The sequence below is a fragment of the Ranitomeya variabilis genome, chromosome 4, assembly GCF_051348905.1.
Source record: "Ranitomeya variabilis isolate aRanVar5 chromosome 4, aRanVar5.hap1, whole genome shotgun sequence".
Taxonomy (NCBI): domain Eukaryota; kingdom Metazoa; phylum Chordata; class Amphibia; order Anura; family Dendrobatidae; genus Ranitomeya; species Ranitomeya variabilis.
Window position 1 is genome coordinate 75,237,380 of NC_135235.1, and position 26,858 is coordinate 75,264,237.

The following is a 26,858-nucleotide window of genomic DNA, read 5'->3' on the forward strand; positions in this document are numbered from 1 at the left end:
ATTGAGGACGTGGAGGTAAGCGCCTCACTAGATGAACCACAGCGGTTGCAGTTGCAAACCACACTGGAACCCTTCCGGGTCGTGTTCTCCAACCGGCCTGGAAGGACTGAGTTAGCGGTCCATGAGGTGGACACCGGGAATCACGCCCCACTACGGCGAACACCCTATCGAATCTCTGACCAGGTGCAGCAGATTATGCGCCAGGAGATTGATGAGATGTTACAGCTGGGGGTGATTCGACGGTCAAAGAGCGCGTGGGCCTCACCTGTAGTTCTCGTGCCAAAGAAGGACCGGACCACCCGGTTCTGCGTGGACTACAGGGGGCTCAACGCCATTACAGCCTCTGACGCGCACCCAATGCCGCGCATCGAGGAGCTGCTTGAGAAGTTAGCTGGCGCAGAATACCTGACAATAATGGATCTGAGTCGCGGATACTGGCAGATTCCCCTGAGCCCCGAGGCGCAGGAGAAGTCCGCCTTTATCACACCCTTTGGACTGTACGAGTCCACGGTCATGCCCTTCGGCATGAAGAATGCCCCTGCCACTTTCCAGCGGATGGTCAATCTCCTGCTTCAGGGACTGGAGAAGTACGCCGTGGCGTACTTAGATGACATTGCCATCTTCAGTCCCTCCTGGGATGAACACCTGCAGCATCTTGAGGAGGTGCTCGGGCGAATTCACCGAGCAGGACTGACTATCAAGCCGGGAAAGTGCCAGATGGGCATGAGGGAGGTCCACTACCTGGGGCACCGGGTAGGCGGAGGCACCCTGAAACCGGAGCCTGACAAAGTGGGCGTGATCGTGAACTGGCCCACTCCCAGGACCAAGAAACATGTGATGTCCTTCCTGGGCACTGCAGGGTACTATAGGCGCTTCGTGCAGCACTATAGTAGCCTGGCAAAACCTTTGACGGACCTCACCAGGAAGAAGCTACCCCACATCGTCAACTGGACAGATGGCTGTGAGGGGGCCTTCCAGGCGTTGAAAACAGCACTGTGCAACGCCCCTGTGTTGAAAGCAGTCGACAGCAGTCGACCGTTCTTGGTACAGACCGACGCCAGCGAGTTTGGCCTCGGTGCTGTGCTCAGCCAGGTTGACTCGGAGGACCAAGAGCACCCCGTGTTGTACCTGAGCCGGAAACTTTTGCTGAGGGAAGTGGCCTACTCCACCATTGAGAAGGAGTGCCTGGCCATAGTCTGGGCCCTGCAGCGCTTGCAGCCCTACTTGTACGGTCGCACCTTCACTGTGGTGACCGACCACCACCCTCTGCGCTGGCTAAGCACCATGTGTGGGACCAATGGCAGGTTGCTACGCTGGAGCCTTGCCCTTCAGCAATTTGACTTCACCATTGAACACAAAGCGGGCAGGGAGCATGGGAATGCAGATGGACTGTCCCGCCAGGGTGAACCCACGGAGGTGCGCATGGAGGCATACCGAGAGGTCCTGCCGCCGTAGCGCACGCCAAAAGGGGGAGGTGTCACGATATGGTATGAAATATCATAAGTTTAGTGCTCTTGTCAGCCCAGGATGTGGGCTAGGAGGCCCCCCTTGACTTTTGCTTCAGAGTTGAGCTTGCTTGCCAATGTAGATGGGGGAAGTGAGTTTTATTGACGAAAGGCATTTACGACCCCCAGTTCCTGTAGTAGTAAGTGCTCAGCTTTAACAGTTAGAGAAACTTCTAGAACCATGCGGTCCTTTGTTCGGTTATTGTGAGATATTAGACAAACTATTTAGGATAGTGGAATGATAAATACATATTCTTTATCTCCGTCGAAGCATCTACCCATCACTCTAAACACAGTCGCCTAACTCCATCGGGGGAAGAAGTAGGGATTGCTCTGTAAATAATAGGACATATTTGATCTCCTTAGAAAGCTCATGTTAATACAAGCTCTATGCTGGGTGTGATATGACTCTGATATGTACTGGGACGGAGTTATAAGCATTAGACCAATTTGTATCCAAGTTACTCAGACTGAAAGGTAGGAGGATCTGGAAAAGCCAGCCCTTTCTGTGAGGTCACAGACTGTAGATTATAAAGTTGTGGCCAGATCTCCCGGCTCAGTCTTCTTCTTCTCTTTTCCTGTGAGCCCTGAGCAGCACATCCAATGAGCTGGGATGTCTGGCTGACTGCCATGCAATGATCTGAGAAATGTGAGTGTTATCTTTTCTTCATTTAATCCTTTTATTTTCATAATTACCTTGTACATATTTGCAATTGTCTCATTTGTAACATCTTTGTAAAATATTTTTATAAACACTGCCTAAAAATCATTTATGGGGTATCTTATTTAATACTAGTTCGTTCTTCCTGCCCTAAACCGTACCCTGTCTCTGAAGGGAATTACGCTACTGTTTTTTTGGGGTTTGCTCCAGACCCGTTCAATTGGAGCTGGTGGCAGCGACCGTGTGCCGGCTTTTGGGGGTCCCTGTAGCGACTGCAGCTTGATAATTATTGTTCCTGCCTGAGTGGGAGTAGTTATCGCATCGCTGCAGTGCACCCAATAGCCAGTACATAGCAGGCAGCGTTTCTGGCGACTAATTACCCCAGGTGCAGTACCTAATCTGACCTGAGAGTAAGGGGGGCGCCAGAGAGCTGCAAGTGTTAAGTGGAACTGTAAGCGGGATAGACCCAAATCCCTGCAGTTCATGGTATATTGAAGAGCAGTGGGATACCTAAAATAAGCCCCTGCTGTAAACTAAGAGGTCAATAACCTCGTGTGTGTTTTTTTTCATCACATTGTGGCAGTGGAGGGATAACTAGGATAACCCCCCTGCACATGTGATAGCCGTCTGTTGGTCTAAAGTCACCCCAATCCGTGACATTGTAGGCAGCGGCTAAGGGATCTTGACAATTGGTGACAGTCACGGTGTGAATCGTGACATCGAGAAAAAAAGAATGAGAGACCAAAGAATTCCAACTATTACCAACAGACCAAAAAGGATAAAAAAGGTCTTGATGTTATTAATTTGTCTAGTCATATTCTCACTGGGGACCAACTAGAAGTCCTTCAGAAAGGACTTACATTCTCGCCTACTAATAATTTTGATGTTTTCACAACTACCAAAGACGTCTATCTCTTTGCAAGGAAATTAATATTAAAAAAGCTATATGCAAAAGATGGACAAGAGTCCACTAGTGATAGAATGGAGAGGGAGGCGCAACAGGCGCTGGAGGATCTTTTGAATGAGCAAACGTCCAACCATACAGGTAGGTTTCCCAGCATTTGTTACCCCAGGTCAATGGGGTTTTCCCCCCTTGTCTCTGTGCCCAGCAGTGGAGATTTTCACCAGATTGGTGATACAGGACTTTGAAAAAATACCAACTAGACGTCAATACGACAATTTGACGTCAAAACAGACAGGCGCTCGAAGAATTAAAGAATTATGATGATATAGTGATCAAGCCAGCAGACAAGGGGGGAAACATTGTGTTATGGCCTAAATCTCTTTATGAAAAAGAGGCAATGAGACATCTCAGAGATAGGGTGACATATCTGAGGTTGGACCATAATCCATTACATAAGTTTACCCTTGAATTGGAGACCATTTTGGAAGATGCTTTTGATCAGGGGATTATCCCCCAAAAAATATATGACAGATTACTTACAAAATTCCCCAAAATACCAACTTTGTACTTTATCCCCAAGGTACATAAGAATCCCATTGATCCCCCCGGGCGTCCGATTGTGTCCGGCATGGGGGGACTTAGAAGTCAACAAATTTGCATACCGGATCACTATTTAAAACCATTAGTAGAGTCACTTCCCTCATATGCACGTGACACATCGAACGTCCTGAGCAGGATCAATGGGATCCAACTTGATGAGGATATGATTCTTGTCACTGCAGACATAGAATCATTGTACACTTGTATCCGTCATGATGATGGATTTGAGGCAGTCCGCTTCTTCCTGGGGTCCGGCAACCTGGATGGCCCTATGTGCAATTTGATTATGGAACTGTTGTCATTCATTCTAACAAGGAATTTTTTCGTGTTTAAGGATGTTTTTTATTTGCAGCAGCGTGGCACTGCCATGGGCGCGGCCGGTGCGCCCTCCTTCGCTAATCTCTTCCTCGGCTATTGGGAGAGGGAGGTGTTTGGCGGGGGGGGGGTGTTCGGGCCGCGGACCATGTGCAGTGCTGGCTGCGCTACATAGATGATTTGTTTATAATTTGGCAGGGGTCTGAGAAGGATCTGCATGAATTTATGCAGCAGCTGAATGACAACAGGTTCAATATTAAGTTGACGTATTGCATGAGTAGGACTGGGGTTGACTTCCTGGATATCAAAGTTGAAGTGGATAAATACAGGTATTTGCAGACAGATGTGCACAGGAAGTCCACCTCCGTCAACTCATTATTGCATGCTAGTTCAAGCCATCCATATAGCACTATTAGAGCCATCCCGGTTGGGCAGTACCTCAGGATGAGGCGGATCGGCTCCTCTGAGTCTAAGTTTGAAAATCAAGCCTTGGATCTCCGAGAGAGATTCAAGGAACGAGGTTACAGCAATAAATGCATAAAAAAGGGCTATTTGAGAGCGAAATCCCAACCCCGTGATGCTTTGCTGTACCCTAGACAGAGGAGTAAGGACGATAAAGATGAAGCCATTCGGTTTATATCAACCTTTAATGGGGAGTGGACGTCTATGAGAGATTGTCTTTGTAGACATTGGGATGTCCTAAAAACTGACTCCACATTATCTAAAATTTTGTCTAAATATCCTATGATGACATCAAGAAGAAGCAGAAATTTAAAAGACATTTTGGTGTCTAGTCATTATGTGCCCCCAATCGGTAAAAATGTGTTTGGTTCAAGTGGCTGTCCTTTAGGATGTTTCCCATGTGGCAGCTGCATCTCTTGCAAGAACATATGTCGGGCAGTTGATTTCCAATCAACTGATGGAAAGAAAAATTTCTCAATAAAACAGCATATTACTTGTAATACAACTCAAGTCATATACTATGCGAGATGCAGCTGCCCCAAAGTGTACATAGGGTTAACATCTAGACGCCTGGGAACACGTACACGGGAACACGTCCGTGATATTATGGCAGCAGAAACAGAGGAGGATCTCTCCCAATTAAAAACTGTTCCACGCCATTTTAAACAGTACCACAAATGTAACCCTAAATCTTTTCTGGTGAGAGGCATAGAACATGTACAATGTGGGATCAGGGGAGGCAATATCCAGCGTCTCCTCGCACAAAAAGAATGCCGATGGATAACTGTTCTTGGTACTATGACCCCTGAGGGGTTAAATGAGAGTCAGGGTTTTTCGTCGTTTCTTTGAACCTCTCCTCATGGCTGAAATAGATAGATATGTATGACCCCTGTATCTATACCTCTCTCCAAAAAGCTCTGTCATAGACTAAACCACACTTAAAATCTGGATAGTATATGTGATTTTAACATTATTTTATTGTTATTGTTATAGTTTAGTTACCTTTGTTCGTGATATGGTGAAGGGAAGGGATCGAGCTGCTGATCAGGACGCCCATGGTCCGCAGGAAATATCCAAAGTCACATATTGGTCTGAAAAAATAAAAAATAAAAGAGGAATATAGAAGAATCGATAGAATGGATAGAAAAAGTGGTATAAGCACTATCCATCTATAAACTGGAAGATAACCAATATTTGGAGTCTATCATGTGCAGGACATTCGGATTATTAGAACTAGTATGGGTGTAGTATATAATTACAATTATACCTGGTCTCTGTATAAGTATTCTGGGCAGGCTGTGGCAGCTGTTTCTTCTCTTTCCCCTTTTTTTCTTTAGTTTTCGTTTGACATGTCTATACATAGTAATATTTATGTCATGTTTTTTATATGTGGTACTTAGGGTCTTTTTAGGGTCCTTTTATATTTCATATTTTATAATAACACACTTTAAGACATTTTTGCACACTGCACTTTGTTTTAATGGCTATATAAGACCATTATTTGTAAATGACATGCACGAAGCACTTTATAATTTCCAGCACGAACACTCATATATATTTAATTTTATTTGTTTCAGCACAATTTCTAATTATAAAGCGCACCGTGTCCCATGCAGTCTTTCTTCTGGTCCTTGGTTAGCCGTCCGTCCTGTGTGAGCGAGGTGCGAGGCTCGGCGCCAGCCCGCCGACGTGATCATAGGGGGACGTCCTCTCCGGGTTCCTGTTGACATGACGATGGGACGCGGTGCGCGTGCGCACTGCCAGCGGGTACTGATAGGCAGCCGCGCGGTCTCGTGACCGGAACGGCTTACTATTTAAACCGGACTGATCTATCACTTAAACCACGCCCCCTGAGGAAGCGACACTATACGCGAAACGCGCATTGGGGTTACTTGACACAGATTGGAGCAGGACTTTGGACCTTACCATGGGTAATTATTGCTGTCATTAATGCATACGAATGTGGGATTAGTCATCTGCAGTATATGGTGTGTGTATTGTGTTGCGAGTAATAGGGATTGCAATTGCAATCAGTGATGTACTTAATTCAGTGGACACATTGCTACCCAGCATGAATTATTATAATGATCCCCTAATATTTATCTTAGTCCGACACGCTCCTCTATGTGTCATATTTAACACTTTGGAGTGATTCACATGATCTTAATTAAGACCTATGTACCTATTTATGATGGTTAAAATTTATGTTATTGAATAAAAACAATTGTTGAATTTGAATTATTTGGTTTGGTATATTATTTACTCATTGTCCTCCTGATAATTGATATATTGATGAGTTATTGTACCTACATGGGTCCGCAGTAATTTCTGGTGCCGTATAGAATAATATGTCAAAATTTTGTTGCTACAGTCATGTGCATTTTTTTACATGTAGATTTTCTGCATCTAATGCAATTCTATGGGGAAAATCTGCAAATAAAACTGAGCGTAACCGCAAGAGATTCGGATTCGAAACACGCACCACAGATTGGTTTATGCTGCATAAAAAAATCACATTGTGTACGAGATTCAAGAAATCCCATCCTGAAGTTGTAAGATGCTGCATTTTTGACGCAGAGAAAATACACCAGAAATGCACCAAAACCTCATCGTGGCCACACAGGCTTAGGGCTTGTGCAAACGACGACTATCCATGAAAAAAAACAGACAGTATTCAGACTAATGTTATTCAAAGGGGCAGTACAGATGAAAGTTTTTTTTTTTCACTGACAATCGATGTGGAAACAAAATCGCAGTAGTTTCCTCTGTAAATCAGATGAGACTCACCCATTCGAGTCTATGGTGTGCAAATAAATCGGATGCTATACGGAGCCACAATAAAGCATCTGATTTTTACTGATATATTACAGTTCTGTAGTGGGAAACTGTAAATGGTCCAGTAAATGATTGGTAGCTGCTGGTGGAAAAAAAAACAAACAGGTTGTACACGGATGACAAATGAGGGAAAACAAAATCGGCCCACTTTATTGGATGAAAGTGTTTCTTATACAGTCTGTAAGGCAGCTACAGATAGTTTATGGGAGGTAGGGAGATATGTATCACAGAGATGGTGTCATCTGTGATGTAATCCTGGAGTATTTCTCTAGTGCAAATGGCACTAAGAGGATTGTTTGGTGCATCTGGATTAGGTTTTATGGGCAGCTTGAGAGACGAGCGGGTTTCATTGCCCACATACCTCACCTCTGGGTGGGGTTAACAGGTGAAAATGGAGTCCCTAGTTTGGCACATGGTTGTGTGTGGAGGGAGAAGGCCTCCTGTGTGGTATAACCAGATGGAACCAGTGTACTGGACCCTATCCAGCCTGTGTGACTAGGACTGGCTCTCAAGTGACTTTATCAAAGGAACTGTTTACTTTGTTTTGCCTGCACTGAAGGCTGTTTACTTTTCCTTTACTTGCGGCATGGTTTATGAAGCAGCAATAAACCAGCATGGACATTTAAATGGAAACGCTTCCTGTTTTGCCTGCCGACATATCCATGTGAGTAACATCCCAACAATTGGTGGAGAATGCGGGCGGTGTTCCTAGCGGACACATGTGACTGTTGCAAGACACTGCATGTCCTGGGTGAAGGAGATCATAAGCCAGCAAGCAACGTCAGACAAAATGGAGGACCTGATTAAACATCTGATGCAAGTACACCAGCAGCAGCAACAGCTGGCGCAATAGGACACAAGTAAGTTGCCAATGCAGCAGCTCCAGCAGCACCAGCAAAAAGACCAGCACCGACAACAGTAGCAGATTGATTTGCTCACAGAAGCGGTTTGTGGCACGGCGACAGCTCCAACTCCAAGGTCAGCTTAAGATTTTTCCATCCGGAAGGCAGTAAGGAGAGCTCTGCAGAAAATGACCCTGGGTGATGACATAGAGGCCTTTTTGATTGTTTTTTTAAAGGGTCGCCAAGGAGGTGCTGGCTCCATGCTGGACGAGGGAGCCCCACAAGGCCTACTATAACTTGGCCCTGCAAGACACCAAGGAATATGGCAAGTTAAAAACTGAAATTGTGGCATCTTTTGGGGTGACGATAACTGTCGGGGTGCAGCAGGTCAACTGCTGGGCGTATCGCCATGACAAACCACCTCACCCCCAAATGTTTAACCTACTGCAACTGGTCCAAAAATGGTTGCAGCCAGAGTCTCTATCCCTGCACAGATGGTATAGCGAGTAGCGATGGATCGGTTCATGTATTCCATGATCTGACACTTTGCTGTGCACTGTGTCAGGTCAGCGATCTGACGTGCAGGGCCGCAGGCTTACCAGCGCCTGCTGTGAGCAGGCGCTTGTAAGCCACCTCCCTGCAAGACCCGTATGCAGCTCCGCGGCCATATTGGATCCGGGCCTGCAGGGAGAAGGAGGTAAGAGACCCTCTGAGCAACGCGATTACATCGTACTATCCCGTCCCAGGGAATTAAGTCCCAGGTCACCTTGACGGGATAGTACCTCCAATGGGATTAAGGGGTTAATATAGTGATGTTGACAAATATGTTCTTTGTCTTAGAGCAGAGACAGACTGCCGTATTTCTCGTGCATCGCATTAAAAAAAATACCTCGTACTGGCTGTCGGCTCTCCTGACCTGAGCTTGACAGCTGCGTAGTAATCCATCACACTATCTAGCTCAGGTCAGGAAAGGGACCAGGCCAGTCCTTGCAGTGCGAGGAGATTCTCACAGGAGAAATAGATTCTTGCAGGAAATACTGCAGTCTGTCTCTGCCCTTATAGGGTCATCATACATTTTTCCATTACTTGTGGCCTACAAACGATCTCTTAACCCTTACATCTATATAGAGCCCTGTATAATAACCATACATTTTCAATTAGCCTGATCCGATAATTTATGGATTCCTACTGCCTTCTTAATACCACATTTGACAGAACTAGATTAATTATGGTGTCTAGCTTCCCAATGTGCTGGTTACAGAAAAAAGACATGTCACCCCCCCCATGTAGAGTGGTTGTCTAGGGCATGCTACACCTTTTAAGTGGGCTTTCAAAGGTGGGTCCAATGCCCTTGTTTAATTTTACAAGTTCTCTTAAATATACAGTGGCTTGAAGAAATATTCAATATTCATTGGCATTTTTTGTGTTTTGCAACCTCACAACCTGGAATTTTCAAAAAAAATTTTTGTGAGGGTTTGCATCAGTTCATGGAAGAACATGCCTGCAACTGTGAATGTTTGTTGTTTGCTTCACAATAACAAGGAAACCAAATAGAACAAAATAACTGACAACTTAAGCGTGCATGACTATTCAACCCCTAAAGTCAGTACTTTGTGGAGACTCCTTTTTCGGCAATTACAGCTGTGAGTTGCTTTAGAGAAGTTTCTGAGTTTTCCCACACCTTGCCATTTTTGCCCGTTCCTCAAGGCAAATCTGCAAGTGATGAGCGAATATCCTCGTTACTCGAGATTTCCCAATCATGCTCGGGTGTCCTCCGAGTATTTTTAAGTGCTCGGAGATTTAGTTTTTTTAGCTGGATGATTTACAGCTACTAGCCTGCTTGATTACATGTGGGGATTCCCTAGCAACCAGGCAACCCCCACATGTACTTATGCTGGCTAATAGCTGTAACTCATTCAGCTGAGGCGATGAAAACAATCTTCGAGCACTAAAAAAAATACTCGGAGCACATCCGAGCGTGCTCGGGAAATCTTGAGTAACGAGTATATTCGCTTATCACTAAAATCTGCTCCAGCTCTTTCAAGTTAGATGGTTTCCTCTGAGAAAGATGAATCTTCAAGGCAGACCACAGGTTCTCAATTGGATTAAGATCTGGGTTCTGACTAGGCCACCCCAAAACATTTACATGTTTCCCCTTAAACCACTCAACTGTTGATTTAGCAGTCTCAAATCACTGACAAACTGAAACAGGTTTAGCTAAGAATATCCCTATATTTCACACCATCCATCTTCCCCTCTACTAAGACCATTTCCCCTGTTCCTGCTGCTGAAAAACATCCCCAGAGAATGATGCTGCCATCACGTCTCACAGTGGGGATGGTGTTCTTGGGGTGATGAGCTGTGTTAGTTTGGCTCTAGCCATAGAGTTTACTTTAGTGGCCAAAAAGTTCAATTTTGGTCTCATCTGACCACAGCTCCATACATTTGGGGAATCTCCTACGTCTTTTGGATATCTCAAAAACAAGCCAATAAATTAATGTACAAGTAAAGGCTTTTTTTTCTGTCCACTCATCCATAAAGGCCACCTCTGTGGAATGTACGGCTTATTGTGGTCGTATGGACAGATACTCAAGGCAGGCAATCCCTCCATGTGTTGCAGCTGTCAAACAACTGCAAGACATGCAGCTACGAGAACTCAAACATATTTTTCGAGCACGCCTAAGTCACTTGGTTAGCACCTGAGCATGATCGGATAATATCTTATCAAAGCATGTTCACTCATCACTAATGACAATCTGATCAAAAACACTGATGACACTAGGACCTATTTTCTGATATGAGAAAATCCCTGATATGTGCATGAGATATAACTGTTCCACTTCATTACAGATACAAAGTCAGTGGGTGAGGAGGTGTGTCTGCAACCAGGTTTATTGACAGCTTCCCATAATAATCATCGGAATACCAAATGCTGCTCTGGGTAATAATCTAAAAATTAGATTTATGACATAAAAAAAAATAATGTAACATTTTAGCTGTAAATTGTAGAACGTTATTTAAAGATGGGAAAAAAACAGATGTACTGTAATATATAAACATATGCAATATTAAGTAGATTTCAAAAGGTAGTCAAAATTCTGTTCCTATATAAAATGTGTATTCCAGCATTGCAGAAACATTGAAATGACAAACCAACCACATTTACTATACACATAACTTCTTTTAGTGGAACTCCATGCACTTCCTCTTTAAAGAGGAACAGTCGTTTTCATTTTTATTTCATAAATAAATAGTACAAATTAAAATAGGAAATTGTGTAACATCTTTTCAGAAAAATCTGATTTTTCATTCTCAATATTATCAATTCAAGGGAAAATCTGTCTTAAAGCGAACCTGTCACCCCCAAAATCGATGGTGAGGTATGCTTACCGGCATTCTGTAATGCTGTAGATAAGCCGCCGATGTTACCTGAAAGAGGAGAAAAAGAGGTTAGATTACACTCACCCAGGGGCGGTCCGATCCGATGGGCGTCTCAGGTCTGCTCCGGCGCCTCCTATCTTCATTCCATGACGTCCTCTTCTTGTCTCCGCGCTGGTAAGGTCAGAGAGGCCTGGTGCCTGGGCACTGCAGTACTTTGCTCTGCCCTCACCAGGGCAGACAAAGTACGCCTGCGCCAGAGCCGCAGCGCGGAGACCAGAAGAGGACGTCATGGAATGAAGATAGGAGGCGCCGGAGCGGACCTGAGACACCCATTTGACCACGGACCACAGCGGGACCGCCCAGGTGAGTATATTATAACATCTTTTTCTCCTCTTTCAGGTAACATCGGGGGCTTATCTACAGCATTACAGAATGCTGTAGATAAGCCCCTGATGACGGTGAGCTTACCTCACCATCGATTTTGGGGGTGACAGGTTCCCTTTAAGTGAAGACAGATTTTTACATTACTGAGATTGGAGATGACCGTTACTACTGATAAGATTTGGTTTAGAGGGAGGAGGAAGATAAAAGGACCGCTAAAGGCAGAGCTCCTCCCTCTCCTCTCCCCTACCTACACGGAATCTCATAAAAACCAAGTATCTCCTGTCTCAGTAATACTTTCATCAATAGTGTCAATTAATCCCTTAGCGAATGCTGATATGCATTGAAATGGCGGCCTCTAACGGTCCTTATTCCCTCATTGCAGTTTTAAAACAGCGACCGGAAATAAGGCTGCAGCGATCCCTAGAGTGTAAAAAGTGTGCATGCGGTTTCAATCATTTCTCCCTCGTCTGACATGATATACATATACATGTCAGAGGAGAGAGAAATCATGCCCCCCTTACCTCTGCCATCCCCAGGTTCCTCCTGATCAATACCCCGGCCCGGCATCATCTTCCCGGGGGAAAAAAATGGCGGGCGCATGCGAAGTGCGCCGCCTGAGATTTGCCGGCCGGTACCCGGCAACAATAGGAAATTTTTCCTATCGGTTCCTTTTGATCACTGTGATAGGGTCTATCACAGTGCTCAAAATAGAAAAAACAGTATATCAAACCCCCTTTGTCACCAACTTAGATGAAAATTATGAAAAAAAAAATATTTTTTTTTCCATGATTTGCAGTTGGGGAGGATTCAAAAGTAAAAAAAAAAAAAAAATGACGGCTAGTGTTGAGCGCAAATGCTCGCTACTCGAGTTTGCATCGGGTGCTCTGGTATGCACGGAGTATCACAGATCTCTGGATTTTTGGGGGGGGTATCTAACCTCCACATTTTTTTTTCCCACAAATGCAAGTCATATATAAAATGTTTTACCACCATCATGAAGTACAATATGTCATGAAAAAAAAACAAATCTCAGAATCGGGATTATTATTATAGCGCCATTTATTCCATGGCGCTTTACATGTGAGGAGGGGTAGACATAATAAAAACAAGTACAATAATCTTAAGCAATACAAGTTACGACTGGTACAGTAGGAGAGAGGACCCTGCCCGCGAGGGCTCACAATCTACAAGGGATGGGTGAGGATGCAGTATGTGAGGGTAGAGCTGATCGTGCAGCGGTTTGATCGATTGGTGGTTACTGGTTGTAGGCTTGTCGGAAGAGGTGGGTCTTCAGGTTCTTTATGAAGGTTTCGATGGTAGGCGAGAGTCTGATATGTTGTGGTAGAGAGTTCCTGAGTAGGGGAGATGCACGAGAGAAATCTTGTATGCGATTGTGGGAAGAGGAGATAAGAGGGGAGTAGAGAAGGAGATCTTGTGAGGATCAGAGGTTGCGTGCAGGTAAGTACCGAGAGACGAGGTCACAGATGTATGGAGGAGACAGGTTGTGGATGGCTTTGTATGTCATGGTTAGGGCTTTGTACTGGAGTCTCTGGGCAATGGGGAGAGGCCGGGGAATAGCAGGGGGACAAATGGATTAGTAGGGCAGCAGAGTTTAGAATAGATTGGAGGGGTGCGAGAGTGTTCGAGGGGAAGCCACAGAGCAGGAGGTTGCAGTAGTCAAGGCGGGAGATGATGAGTGCATGGACTAGGGTTTTTGCAGATTCTTGATTTAGGAATGTATGGATCCGTGAAATATTTTTGAGTTGAAGTCGACAGGAAATGGAAAGGGCTTGGATAGGTGGTTTGAAGGGGAGATCAGTATCAAAGATTACCCCAAGGCAGCGAGCTTGTGGGACTGGGGAGAGTGGGCAGCCATTCACTGTAATGGATAGGTCCGTTGGGGGGGGGGGGGGGGGGGTCACGCGAGATGGGGAAAGATGATGAATTCTGTTTTGTCCATGTTAAGTTTTAGAAATCTAGCGGAGAAGGATGAAATAGCGGACAGACATTGAAGGATTCTGGTTAGTAGGGAGGTGATATCTGGTCTAGAGAGGTAGATTTGTGTGTCATCAGCATAGAGGTGATACTGAAAGCCGTGAGATTCTGAGCTGTCCCAGGCCAAAAGGTGTAAATGGAGAAGAGCAGGGGTCCTAGGACTAAACCTTGCAGGACTCCGACAGATAGGTGGCAAGGTGAGGAGGTGGTGTGTGAGTTGGAGACGCTGAATGTCCGGTCTGTTAGGTATGACGAGATCCAGGAAAGGGTCAAGTCTGTGGTGCCAAGGGATGAGAGGGTCTGTAATAATAGGGAATGGTCCACTGTGTCAAAGGCAGAGGACAGGTCCAGGAGGAGGGGGACAGAGTAGTGTCGTATGCTCTTGGCGGTTAATAAGTCATTAGTTAGGGCAGTTTCAGTGGAGTGATGTGACCGGAAGCCAGATTGTAAGCGGTCGAAGAGGGAGCAGGAAGAGAGATGGGAAGACAGTTCAAGATGTTGTTCCAGTAGTTTTGAGGCATAGGGGAGAAGTGGTATGATGCGATAGCTACAGAGGATGGGTCAAGAGAGGGCTTTTTGAGGATAGTTGTGATTGAGGCATGGGATCCTTTGAAGCTAAAGTGACACTGGTCAGAATTGTAACATTTGGCTTGATCACTAAGGTCAAAATTGACTTGTCATTAAGGGATTAACCCCTTAGCGACCGCCGATACGCCTTTTAACGGCGGCCGCTAAGGGTACTTAATCCACAGCGCCGTTAATTAACGGCGCTGTGGAAAAAGTGAATAGCGCCCCCCAGAGTCGGATTTTCTCTGGGGTCTCGGTTGCCGAGGGTAGCCGAGACCCCAGAGAACATGATTCGGGGGGTTTTTACCGACCCCCGAGTTGCGATCGCCGGTAATTAACCGTTTACCGGCGGTCGCAACAAAAAAAAAAACAAACCGCGATTTGCCGTTTAATTTCTCTGTCCTCCGATGTGATTGCACATCGGAGGACAGAGAAATGTGGTCCCCGATGGCCCCCAATAGCCCCCCAATACTTACCTACCTCCCCCGGTGCTCCTCGTGTCTCCCCATGGGCGCCGCCATCTTTCTTCCGGGAAAAAATGGCGGGCGCACGCGCAGTGCGCCCGCCGCCCGGCACCCGGATGTTCTTTGGGGTCTCGGCTGCCGGGGGTAGCCGAGACCCCAAAGAACATGATCGGGGTCGGTTTGCACCGACCCCTGCTTTGCGATCGCCGGTAATTAACAGTTTACCGGCGACCGCAAAAAAAAAAAAAAAAAAAGCGATCAGTTATTTCTCTGCCCTCTGATGTGATCGCACATCAGAGGACAGAGAAATAGGGGGATTCGGGGACCCTATCATACTCACCCGGGGTCCCTGGGTCCTCTTCTGTCTTCTCCTGCCAGTCGGCTTTTTCATCATGGCGGGCGCATGCGCAGTGCGCCCGCCATCTGCTGCCATCTGCCGGCCGGCAGGAGAAGACAAGTTGGGGCTAAAATTAGGGTTAGGGTTAGAGTTAGGGTTAGAGTTAGGGTTAGAGTTAGGGTTAGAGTTAGGGCTAAATTTAGGGTTAGGGCTAGGGCTAGGGTTAGGCTACTTTCACACTAGCGTTTTTTGGCTTCCGTCGCAATGCGTCGTTGGAGAAAAAACGCATCCTGCAAAAGTGCTTGCAGGATGCGTTTTTTCTCCATTGGCTTGCATTAGCGACGCATTGCGACGGATTGCCACATGTCGCATCCGTCGTGCGACGGATGCGTCGTGCTTCGGCGGACCGTCGACACAAAAAAACTACATGTAACTTTTTTGTGCGACGTGTCTGCCATTTCCGACCGCGCATGCGTGGCCGGAACTCCGCCCCCGCCTCCCCGCACCTCACAATGGGGCAGCGGATGCGTTGAAAAAACAGCATCCGCTGCACCCGTTGTGCGGCGCTTACAACGCTAGCGTCGGTACGTCGGCCCGACACACTGCGATGGGCCGAGTACGACGCTAGTGTGAAAGTAGCCTTAGGCTTCTTTCACACTTGCGTCGGTACGGGGCGGTCGCAATGCGTCGGCCCGATGTACCGACGCACGTTGTGAAAATTGTGCACAACGTGGGCAGCGGATGCAGTTTTTCAACGCATCCGCTGCCCAGTCTATGTCCTGGGGAGGAGGGGGCAGAGTTACGGCAACGCATCCGCGGAAATGGCGGACGCGACGTACAAAAAAAAGGTTACATTGAACTTTTTTTGTGACGACGGGGGCTAAAGTTATGGTTAGGGTTGGGGCTAAAGTTAGGGTTGGGGCTAAAGTTAGGGTTAGAGTTGGGATTAGGGTTAGGGTTTGGATTAGGGTTGGGATTAGTGTTACGTTTGGGATTAGGGTTGGGATTAGGGTTAGGGTTGGGATTAGGGTTAGGGGTGTGTTGGATTTAGGGTTTTGATTAGGGTTATGGTTAGGGTTGAGATTAGGGCTGTTTTGGGGTTAGGGTTGTGATTATCGTTAGGGTTGTGATTAGGATTATGGATCGGGTTGAGATTAGGGTTAGGGCTGTGTTGGGGTTAGGGTTGGAGTTAGAATTGGGGGGTTTCCACTGTTTAGGTACATCAGGGGGTCTCCAAACACGACAGCCAATTTTGCGCTAAAAAAGTCAAATGGTACTCCCTCCCTTCTGAGCTCTGCCGTGCGCCCAAACAGTGGTTTACCCCCACATATGGGGCATCAGCGTACTCGGGATAAATTGGACAACAACTTTTGGGGTCCAATTTCTCCTGTTACCCTTGTGAAAATAAAAACTTGGGGGCTAAAAATCTTTTTTGTTGGAAAAAAATATATTTTTTTATTTTCACTACTCTGCATTATAAATTTCTGTGAAGCACTTGAGCTTTCAAAGTTCTCACCACATATCTAGATAAGTTCCTTAGGGGGTCTAGTTTCCAAAATTTGGTCACTTGTGGGGGTTTCTACTGTTTAGGTACATTAGGGGTCTGCAAACGCAACATAACGCCCGCAGACAATTCTATCAAAGTCTGCATTCCAAAATGGCGCTCCTTCCCTTCCGAGCTCTGCCGTGCGCCCAAACAGTGGTTTACCCCCACATATGGGGTACCAGCATACTCAGGACAAATTGGACAACAACTTTTGGGGTCCAATTTCTCTTGTTACCCTTGTGAAAATAAAAACTTGGGGGCTAAAAATCTTTTTTGTTGGAAAAAAATATATTTTTTTATTTTCACTACTCTGCATTATAAATTTCTGTGAAGCACTTGAGCTTTCAAAGTTCTCACCACATATCTAGATAAGTTCCTTAGGGGGTCTAGTTTCCAAAATTTGGTCACTTGTGGGGGTTTCTACTGTTTAGGTACATTAGGGGTCTGCAAACGCAACATAACACCCGCAGACAATTCTATCAAAGTCTGCATTCCAAAATGGCGCTCCTTCCCTTCCGAGCTCTGCCGTGCGCCCAAACAGTGGTTTACCCCCACATATGGGGTACCAGCATACTCAGGACAAATTGGACAACAACTTTTGGGGTCCAATTTCTCTTGTTACCCTTGTGAAAATAAGAATTTGTGGGCGAAAAAATCATTTTTGTGAAAACAAATGCGATTTTTTATTTTCACGGCTCTACGTTATAAACTTCTGTGAAGCACTTGGGGGTTCAAAGTGCTCACCACACATCTAGATAAGTTCCTTGGGGGGTCTAGTTTCCAAAATGGTGTCACTTGTGGGGGGTTTCCACTGTTTAGGCACATTAGGGGCTCTCCAAACGCGACATGGCGTCCGATCTCAATTCCAGCCAATTCTGCATTGAAACAGTCAAACGGTGCTCCTTCACTTCCAAGCTCTGCGGTGCGCCCAAACAGTGGTTTACCTCCACATATGGGGTATCGGCGTACTCAGGAAAAATTGCACAACAAAATTTGTGGTTAAATTTCTGTTTTTACACTTGTGAAAATTTAAAAAAATGGTTCTGAAGTAAAATGTTTGCAAAAAAAAGTAAAATGTTCATTTTTTTCTTCCACATTGTTTAAGTTCCTGTGAAGTACGTAAAGGGTTAATAAACTTCTTGAATGTGGTTTTGAGCAGCTTGAGGGGTGCAGTTTTTAGAATGGTGTCACACTTGGTTATTTTCTATCATATAGACCCCTCAAAATCACTTCAAAGGTGATGTGGTCCCTAAAAAAAACATGGTGTTGTAAAAATGAGAAATTGCTGGTCAACTTTTAACCCTTAACTCCCTAACAAAAAAAAAATTTGTTTCCAAAATTGTGCTGATGTAAAGTAGACATGTGAGAAATGTTATTTATTAACTATTTTTTGTGACATATCTCTCTGATTTAAGGGCATAAAAATACAAAGTTTGAAAATTGCAAAATTTTAAAAATTTTCGCCATATTTCCATTTTTTTCATAAATAATCGCAAGTAATATCGAAGAAATGTTACCACTAACTTGAAGTACAACATGTCACGAAAAAACAATCTCAGAATCAGCGGGATCCGATAAAGCGTTCCAGAGTTATAACCTCATAAAGTGACACTGGTCAGAATTGTAAAAATTGGCTCGGTCATTAAGTACCAAATTGGCTCTGTCACTAAGGGGTTAAGTACCCCATGTTATTTACATTTACTATTTACTTACTGCAGGGTATTTGCTCATCTTGTTTTTCTCCTAGGGCTTGTCTGTTAAATGGCCCCATCTACACATTGCTCTTAAATCAACCTTTTTTTGGCCGTTCCATTTCTTCAGTTTTGCTATAGTTTCTGGTACTTTGTAAATACGGGGGCGTGGCTCTCCCTTTTTGGGATTGTGAATTTTGTCTATAATTCTGTAGTCATGTGCAAAACAGTGAGATCTGGGTCCTGGTGTTGCTCAGTCTATTTTGAGGCCTGCTAGCACAGAGAGGTGAACTACTAGAGTTAAGAGTCCATCCTGATTGGTTCTGTCAGAGAACAAAAACAAAACAGATTTTTTTAATAAAATATTACGTTTCTTTTCACGTACACTATGGATTTATAAAGTAAAGATTAAAACGACTTACGCTTTAATGCAATTATTCTGACATGCCAGGTTACCATGAAAAATTGCACAAAAGCGAACAAATAAAAAAAGTACCGTATATACTCGAGTATAAGCCCGTCCCACGGTCTTCGGTGCCGCAGACTCTTCCCCTGAGCGGTCACGTGGGACCGCTCATTAGAGAAATGAATAGGCTGCGCCACCTCCCATAGGGGCGGAGCCACCTATTCATTTCTCTAATGAAGCGGTGCCGGTGACCACTGATAGAGAAAGAGGCTGCGGCACCGAAGACAGGCAGGGGAAGGAGCGGGACGCCGGGAGCAGGTAAGTATGACATATTCACCTGTCCTCGTTCCACACGCCGGGCGTCGCGCCATCTTCCCGGCGTCTCTCTGCACTGACTGTGCAGGTCAGAGGGCGCAATGACGCATATAGTGTGCGCGCCGCCCTCTGCCTGATCAGTCAGTGCGGAGAGACGCCGGGAGCTGCAAGCAAGAGAGGTGAGTATCTTTTTTTTTTTTTTTTTATTGCAGCAGCAGCACAGATTTATGTGGAGCATCTATGGGGCAATGGTGCAGAGCACTATATGGCACAGCTATGGGGCAACGGTGCAGAGCATTATATATGGCACAGCTTTATGTGGAGCATCTATGGGGCCATAATGAATGGTATGGAGTATCTATTTCTAATTTTGAAATTCACTGGTACCTGCTGCATTTTCCACCCTAGGCTTATACTCGAGTCAATAAGTTTTCCCAGTTTTTTGTGGCAAAATTAGGGGGGTCGGCTTATACTCGGGTCGGCTTATACTCGAGTATATACGGTAATAGATATCAAACATTAAAGAGCAATTACCACACTTGGAAGATAAACAAAAAACAGATACAGCCATCTGCATTGAAGATTTTTTTTATTGGACTCATTTGCAAAAAGATCCAGCATTTTTGCATTTCTTGAGCTTAACAAGCAGCATCCAGAATTACAGTCCAGTACAAAACTCAAGTCCAGCACAAATTACAGCAATGATTTTTTTATTATTATTATTACCATTTTGCTTTGAAACTGCACTTTTAATTAAAAAATAATACTCCATTCTGTCAGAAGAGGTGGCTTGAAAGGAGAACTGGGGATGTAATTAAGGGACAATGGTATCTTAAGTAAGGAATGTTGTTGTATGGTGCTTAGAAAGAAAAGAGCTGTCAAAGTAAAACTCCAATATACATTACAGGCTCATACCAGCAATGGGAATATCACAAGTCGTTTTTTTATGTTGTTATTGAGATACATGCCCAAAAGAGACACACAGGCCTTTGCCCTTGGCCTTTCAGACGGGATTTCTGCATGCAATTTATAGTTTTGCAGAACAAGCCTCTAGAAGCAGAAAACGTTACACAACTAGAGTTGAGCGACATGTAAACCGCCTAGCTTCAGCTGCAGTTGACTAGACTTTTCTTTTTCAAAAGTTATCTCTTATATAAAACCAGTCCTCCTCGGCCATCTCCTCTTCCAAGACTGTGAAAAAGTTTAAAAAGCATTAACGGAGAGTCCATCCATAGTATAAAAAGTAGTCTGGATTAGTAACTCTCTAGAAAAATGTTAGTGCAAATTACTTGAAATATTGTAACCACCTTGCTTATGCTATAACAAGCACTGACATATCTCCCAAAGGTTTCTCCATCTAGTTACCAACCACAACCAAGGATATAGTATATAATCCTAGGCGGAGTAGAGATTTATACATATTTTAATGTTAAAATATAATTTTATTAAACAAATACATAAAGACAGGGAACAGCTCATATAAGGGACACATAATGAGCCTGGGCAAAACATAAGATATGAATGGCATCACACATTAATAGCCAGGGGTACAGGACAATAAAGTGCCAGTGCTAGTCCCTGATGAAGGAATCTGTTGTCATTCCGAAACGTGTTGGTTATTTGGCTCCTACTGCGATACGTACTTCTCCTGTGGGCATCACGTCACGAAGGTCCCGTCAGCTCCTGTAAAGCATCACACAAAGATCTTTACACCCCAGGCTGAGCAAGCGTCTGTCACCGGCCGGAACAGCGCTCTCAGGACTGGCGTGCAAGCCAACAAATACAGACTAAAAGCTAAGTATACTTTCTCCACTGTCACTATCAAGTTTCTTTGACAGTTTTGGAACAATCCATGCTCGTACATCTGATACAGGTACCAAACGTTTATTCTAGAAGTCCTGCCACCAGTAGTGCCTGCCCTATGTGGATACTTCACAACCTAAGGGGTCGTTAATTGTTTTTTAATACAGTATATGTTTTTATCTCATAGACACTAAGTTTACTTAATATTGCCTTCTGGTAGTAATTGATATTTTTAAAGGGGGCACCAATACATTCAAGACATCTTTTAGTGCCTTGGCACGTCGCATCTATATTAATTATTCCTCTCATTCATTACTTTAGTCTGAGCCTACACATCTTTGACTTGAATTTCCCCATTGCCAAACATCACGAGCACCTTCCCATCCAACATCATTTGGGTCTATCCTATGCATTTTGTCTCATAGCGAGAGTACTTTGTTTATTTTTTGTAGTTTCTATATTTCCCCATGTGGTTTAGGGTTGTACCTGCAGCTGACCCTACGCACCTACATTGCTACATACTAAACTCACAGTGCTAATCGTAATTCAACATTGATATACCACCATGATAAATGCTAAATAAGCATTTATAGCAAGGGTACAGGACAGTAAAGTGCCAGTGCTAATCGTAATTCAGTATTGATCTATCACCACCATGAATGCTAAATTCCTAAACACCTCATAGCAGTATAACAACCTTGTAAATAGGCATTGTTACCTGTATTAATCACTTCACTGCCTAAGCTTCATGTCTCTACATGCTGACCGCTTCACCTCCCTTCTTCTGGAGGGCCCCCCGGAGCTCGGGACCCCATAGGCAATGAAATGATTATTACAGGTAACAATGCCTATTTACAAGATTGTTATGCTGCTATGAGATTTTAGGAACCTAGGGATTTTACTTATTTAGCATTCATGGTGGTGATGAATCAATACTGAATTACGATTGGCACTGGCACTTTACTGTCCTGTACCCTTGCTATTAATGTGTGATCCCATTCATGTCTTAAGTTTTATGTTTTGCCCAGGCTCATTATGTGTCCCTTATATGAGATGCTCCCTGTCATTTTATGTTTTTTTTACATATATATTTATTCAATAAAATTATATTTTTATATTAAACTTGCATAAATCTCTTCTTAGACTGGGATTATATACCATATCCTGGGTTGTGGTTATTTAGTCTGGTCAAGTGTTATGCCTTTACTTTGTATTTTTGAACTATGATTATAATTCTATCCTTAAGGGCGTTAACTTTGGTTTCTAGATGAAAGTGAGGTAGTGGTGGCCAAAGAAAGGATTGGGTATGCTGAATTTCAACATGCCCAATCCAGGTTGATACGCTACACATGATGTCCAACAGCAGCTCCCCCCCCTTTCTTTCTGCAAAACACATGAATGATCAAATTAAAGGTGCATGAGAACTGGTGGGGGATGGAAAGGAAGGGCCGACTGCTATTAAAGGTGTATGGCCACCTTAGGACGGGGTCACACTTGCGAGTGTGATGCGAGAAACTTGTGCGAGTCTCTAGCATCTCTGCATAGAAATAAATGCAGCCGCACACTCCGGTCCCGAGTGCTGGCAGCAGCGCCAGGTATTGATGCGAGTTTCTCGCATCACACTCGCAAGTGTCACCCCGGCCTTAGTCTGACGATTGTGAACCCTGGAAATGGAATTTACAGACTGGATATCTCGGACTTAAATGTTTAATTTATATAACCCTCAAACCTGGATAGATGTCAATAATGGCAGCTTGACTCTGGATAACCAAATCTGGCTGAGACTGTTGAGGAGGCAAATCAATACTATAGACCAGTATTTCCCAAACTCCAGTCCTCACAGCTCCCAACAGGTCATGTTTTCAGGATTTCCATGGTGCTGCACAAGTGGGAGAACTCCTGATACTTCCATCACCTGTGCAATACTAAGGAAATCCTGAAAACACGACCTGCTGGGGTCCGGGAGGACTGGAGTTTGGGAAATACTGCTATAGACCAAAGCAGAGGCCAATTATGAACACTGGCTACTAATACCTGTAAAGCTTTTTATTTCTTATATTGTATGGGTGCATATCTGCGGTGAAGGTTACAGAATCTGCTAAAATTATTAGACTTTTGTCTGACCACAATGATGGGTGCCCATCAGACCCCAATCAAAAAGTGCCAGTCAAGGATGTTGGTGTCTGTCTGGTTCAGTCACTGTGATAATTTGTTTGCTTTTTCTTTTTTTTTTTGTTCCTATAACAGAACAAAAATAAATAAATAAATATTTGGATGTGAACTAAGGCTTAGAGTATTATTTGTTCTATGATCTATGATAAATTGGTTCCTTATGGTAAATTTACAATGAAACATGTAAAGAAGACATGTATATTACTAGATGTAAACTATGAGACACTTCCTGCAGAAATAACTCATGTATAAGAAGTGTCCTGAGAACACAGATGCTCAAGTTTCAGACCTTTCTGGGCCTAGATGATGGTAATTGTGGGTAAATGCTTTTTCATATTACTTAACAGAGTCTGAGTCAAGCTAATCAGTATAATCAGTAGGTCTTCCATCATGTGCATTAAATACAGTAAATTAATTAAGTATTCCAGTAAAATTAATTATACACATTGGGAAGCAACCTCTCCCATACAAGAACTGATTCAACAAGTTTTATACATTTACCCCAAGTTCTGTTTACCCATAGAAAACTGAAAGCGAACCTTTCATCAGGATTTTGCTCAGTAAACTACAGGCAATGTCAGGTTGCCGCCCTCATACTGATTAACATGATACCTTGGTTGGTGAAAACCATCTTGTGGTTGTTTAATCTTTATTTTCAGTTTTGAGTTAATGAGATGCTCGAACTCTGTGGAGGCTTTAGATGGTGCTCTGGCCCCATCATCATTTTGGGCTTAAATGACACATCACAGAACCTTCAATGACCGGCCTCCTATTTTAAATAATGCTCATTTAATATTCTGGTCTTCAAATAAAAATATTGCTTTAACAAAATGGCACAGGCACATGCGTAGTAGCATCTAGTGGTAAGCGATGCTCTCCATCTGCACATGAGCCATCCACTGTGTTCCAGGGGACCAGTGCGGGAGCGCGCACAAGAACAGGAAATAGTCGCCGCTGAACAGTACTTTAGCATTAATGACCTACCTATCAATGTCTGATCTATCAGGGTCCAACACCCGGTATTCCCTGCCGGGCAGCTGTTATCGGTGTCGGCGGCCGCCGCTGGCCACAAGTGCTCACTTGTGGAGCTGCTCCATCTTCAGGAAATGGTCTCCGCAGGGCACAACACATCCACCTCTTATTCAAATCAATAGGAGGCGGCCAGCTCCACAAGTGAGTAGTCCAAGGGCTGCCGACACGGATAATGGATAGCTGATTGGTGGGGGTTTCGGGTGTCGGACCCCGACCAATCAGACACTGATGACTGATCCAAGGATAGATCATCAATGAAAAAGTAGTGGACAACCTCTTCAAGTCCCATAAAAATCTGAGAAGGTGCCAGGACACAAACATACTACGGTAATAAAAAAAAGTTTACCCACCTGATAGGCACTTTGGATTCACAAAGTTTTGTAAACTAAGATGTGGCCAAACCTGAGTTTGTACGGAAGCCCTAGCATTGTTGAAAGAAACATTTTTTAGAAAATTGATGCAGATTTTGGTTTCCAACCACGTTGAAGGTGATAATTACTTGGAGTCCATAGAAAAGAATGATAACTATTAAGGTGGCCAAACACAGACAAAAATAGGCCAAACATACTGATTTCAGCAAGACCAGCCAACCATCTAATGCGCCCGATGTTGTCCAGACTCTCCCCCATTGTCAAATATTGGGAAAAAATAGGGACTAGGGGTCTTGTAAAGCTAATGTAAAGTATCTAAAAAAAAAAAAAAAAAAGGATCAAAACTGCCTCCATCATATGAAGCATATTATAATTATCATTTATAGTATTTTCCCTTTATTCTAAAAACAGCATTGTAATCGTAAGATATAAAAATGTATCAACCACAAAAGTAATGTGCATAAAACAAACTCAAATTATCACCTGAAACAAAATCCTATTCCCATTCCCAAAAATAAAGCACAACTGCAATCAAACATAATGATGCAAGACAACCATTGCATAATAACTAATAGTAAAAAAAAGAAAAAGAAAAAAATTCCACTTTGAACCTTAGAGAAACACAATATAAGAAACAGAAACACGCAACATATATGTGCAGCACAGTAAAATAAAGCTGTAAATTGCAATCGAAAAAAAGACATGATTTTGTAAACCAGGAGACTGAGCGAAACAAACAACTAATAATTGGTAAAATAAAGAAATAAATTCCAAACTGTGTAGTAAACAAATACCAAAAAATATATATATATTAAGCAAGAATTTGTTCTATCAGGCCTTCCACCCTGCGGCACAGTCCACCGCCAGCAGTGGTTGTAAAGGCATCAAAAGGACAATATTCTATTTGAAAGCAAGTTCAATAGTTGGCTATGAGCACCGGAAAAAAGAGATCAAACACAAAAGGATGAACAAAGAAAAGGAAAAATAAATGAAAAATTATAAGTGGTGTTAAAAAAAAAAAAAAAAATTTGAGATTACCTTTGTTTCCAGAAATCCATTTTTCATCAGTAATCAGCGTATTGTGTGCAGGTATTTAGTAATATAAAGTAATTTACACCAAAATAAAAATATTTGGAATAAATTAATTTTTAAAAGGCCCTGCCAGCTGTTGACACATGATTTAATACATTTCTTCTTTAGAACGCTATATAGTATAGTTCTTCTGTTACTCCTCCTGAAAATATGTACTTATCCTGTTACCATCCCTCGTTAATAGGATTTGTCCCCACACACGGACACTGTCCGATTGGTAATAACAAATGTCGGAGCATGTAGGGACGCTACAAAAGGAATGGTAAAAGCAGATTATCAATCTATTCATGTTTTTTATTTACAAGAGGAATAACAGAGGAACGGTGCCAAACAGAGTTCTACGAAAAGATAAAAAAAAAAAATAATAATTATCTTTTTGGCTCAGGTGAAAAGTTTCCAGTAAATGAGACAACTTGCCAATGGTTTATGTAAATTAAGTGATTAAACGGTAATCTGTAAACCCTTAAAAAAATCAATTAAAGGCAGCTTCCATGTCCGAGAATTGTCAGACCGTAGTAAGGCATCTTAGTGTAAAGACATTTACTATCAAGGAGATTGTGCATTTAGTATAAAACTGTAATAAAACCCTACTGCTATGGTCGAGTCCTCCAAATGTTGCTTCACTCGATCGCACGACCTGGAAGATCTAGATCTGCTCCCAATACTCCGGTACTAATTGTCGTACTGAATCCCAAAAGTGGCTACAAAGTTACAGATCTAAGACGTTCCATAGAACACATAGAAATACACAATAAATAGTGCTCATGGAAGTTGTGGTAGCCTCCTCGCGCCTCTTGAAATGTCGAGCGTCTTCGTAAGTCACACAGAGCATAGAAAACAATGGCAGTACAGCAGTTCAGGGCGTTCCCTTAGGTGCCTTCAGAAGTAAACTTGGGGTCTTTTCTTCACTTTGTACTTTAGTGATCCATATCGTACCTGCAAAAAAAAAACAAGGACAGTTTGTGACTTAAAACACAAAAAATAAAATAGCCCCCAAATTCCTCTCTTAAAGGGGTTTCCGCTTTCAGGAAAGTGGGCCCCAAATGCTCTAAAATGCCTAACATTGCAATCCCTCCAATTCTCATGCCTTGACGTTTTGTCTGCAGCGGTGATATCGCTACTGTAGCCAATCACTGAGCTCAGCGGCTGGTGCCGTCTAATTCAAAACAACCTCTGAG

At 43.6% G+C, this 26,858-nt stretch overlaps 1 protein-coding gene and 1 long non-coding RNA gene across 2 annotated transcripts in view; one reads left to right on the forward strand and one right to left on the reverse strand.

The window, feature by feature from the left end:
* The window catches only part of LOC143769835 (uncharacterized), a 259,674-nt gene that overhangs the window by 173,831 nt on the left and 58,985 nt on the right, over positions 1-26,858 (forward strand). The gene's annotated exons all lie outside the window — the stretch shown is intronic.
* REEP3 (receptor accessory protein 3) overlaps positions 19,783-26,858 on the reverse strand; it is a 184,378-nt gene continuing 177,302 nt past the window's right edge. Inside the window, exon 8 of the mRNA XM_077258762.1 lies at positions 19,783-26,616. Within this exon, the coding sequence (XP_077114877.1) occupies positions 26,560-26,616 (57 nt within the window). The 3' untranslated portion in view covers positions 19,783-26,559. The remainder of the gene's footprint in view (positions 26,617-26,858) is intronic.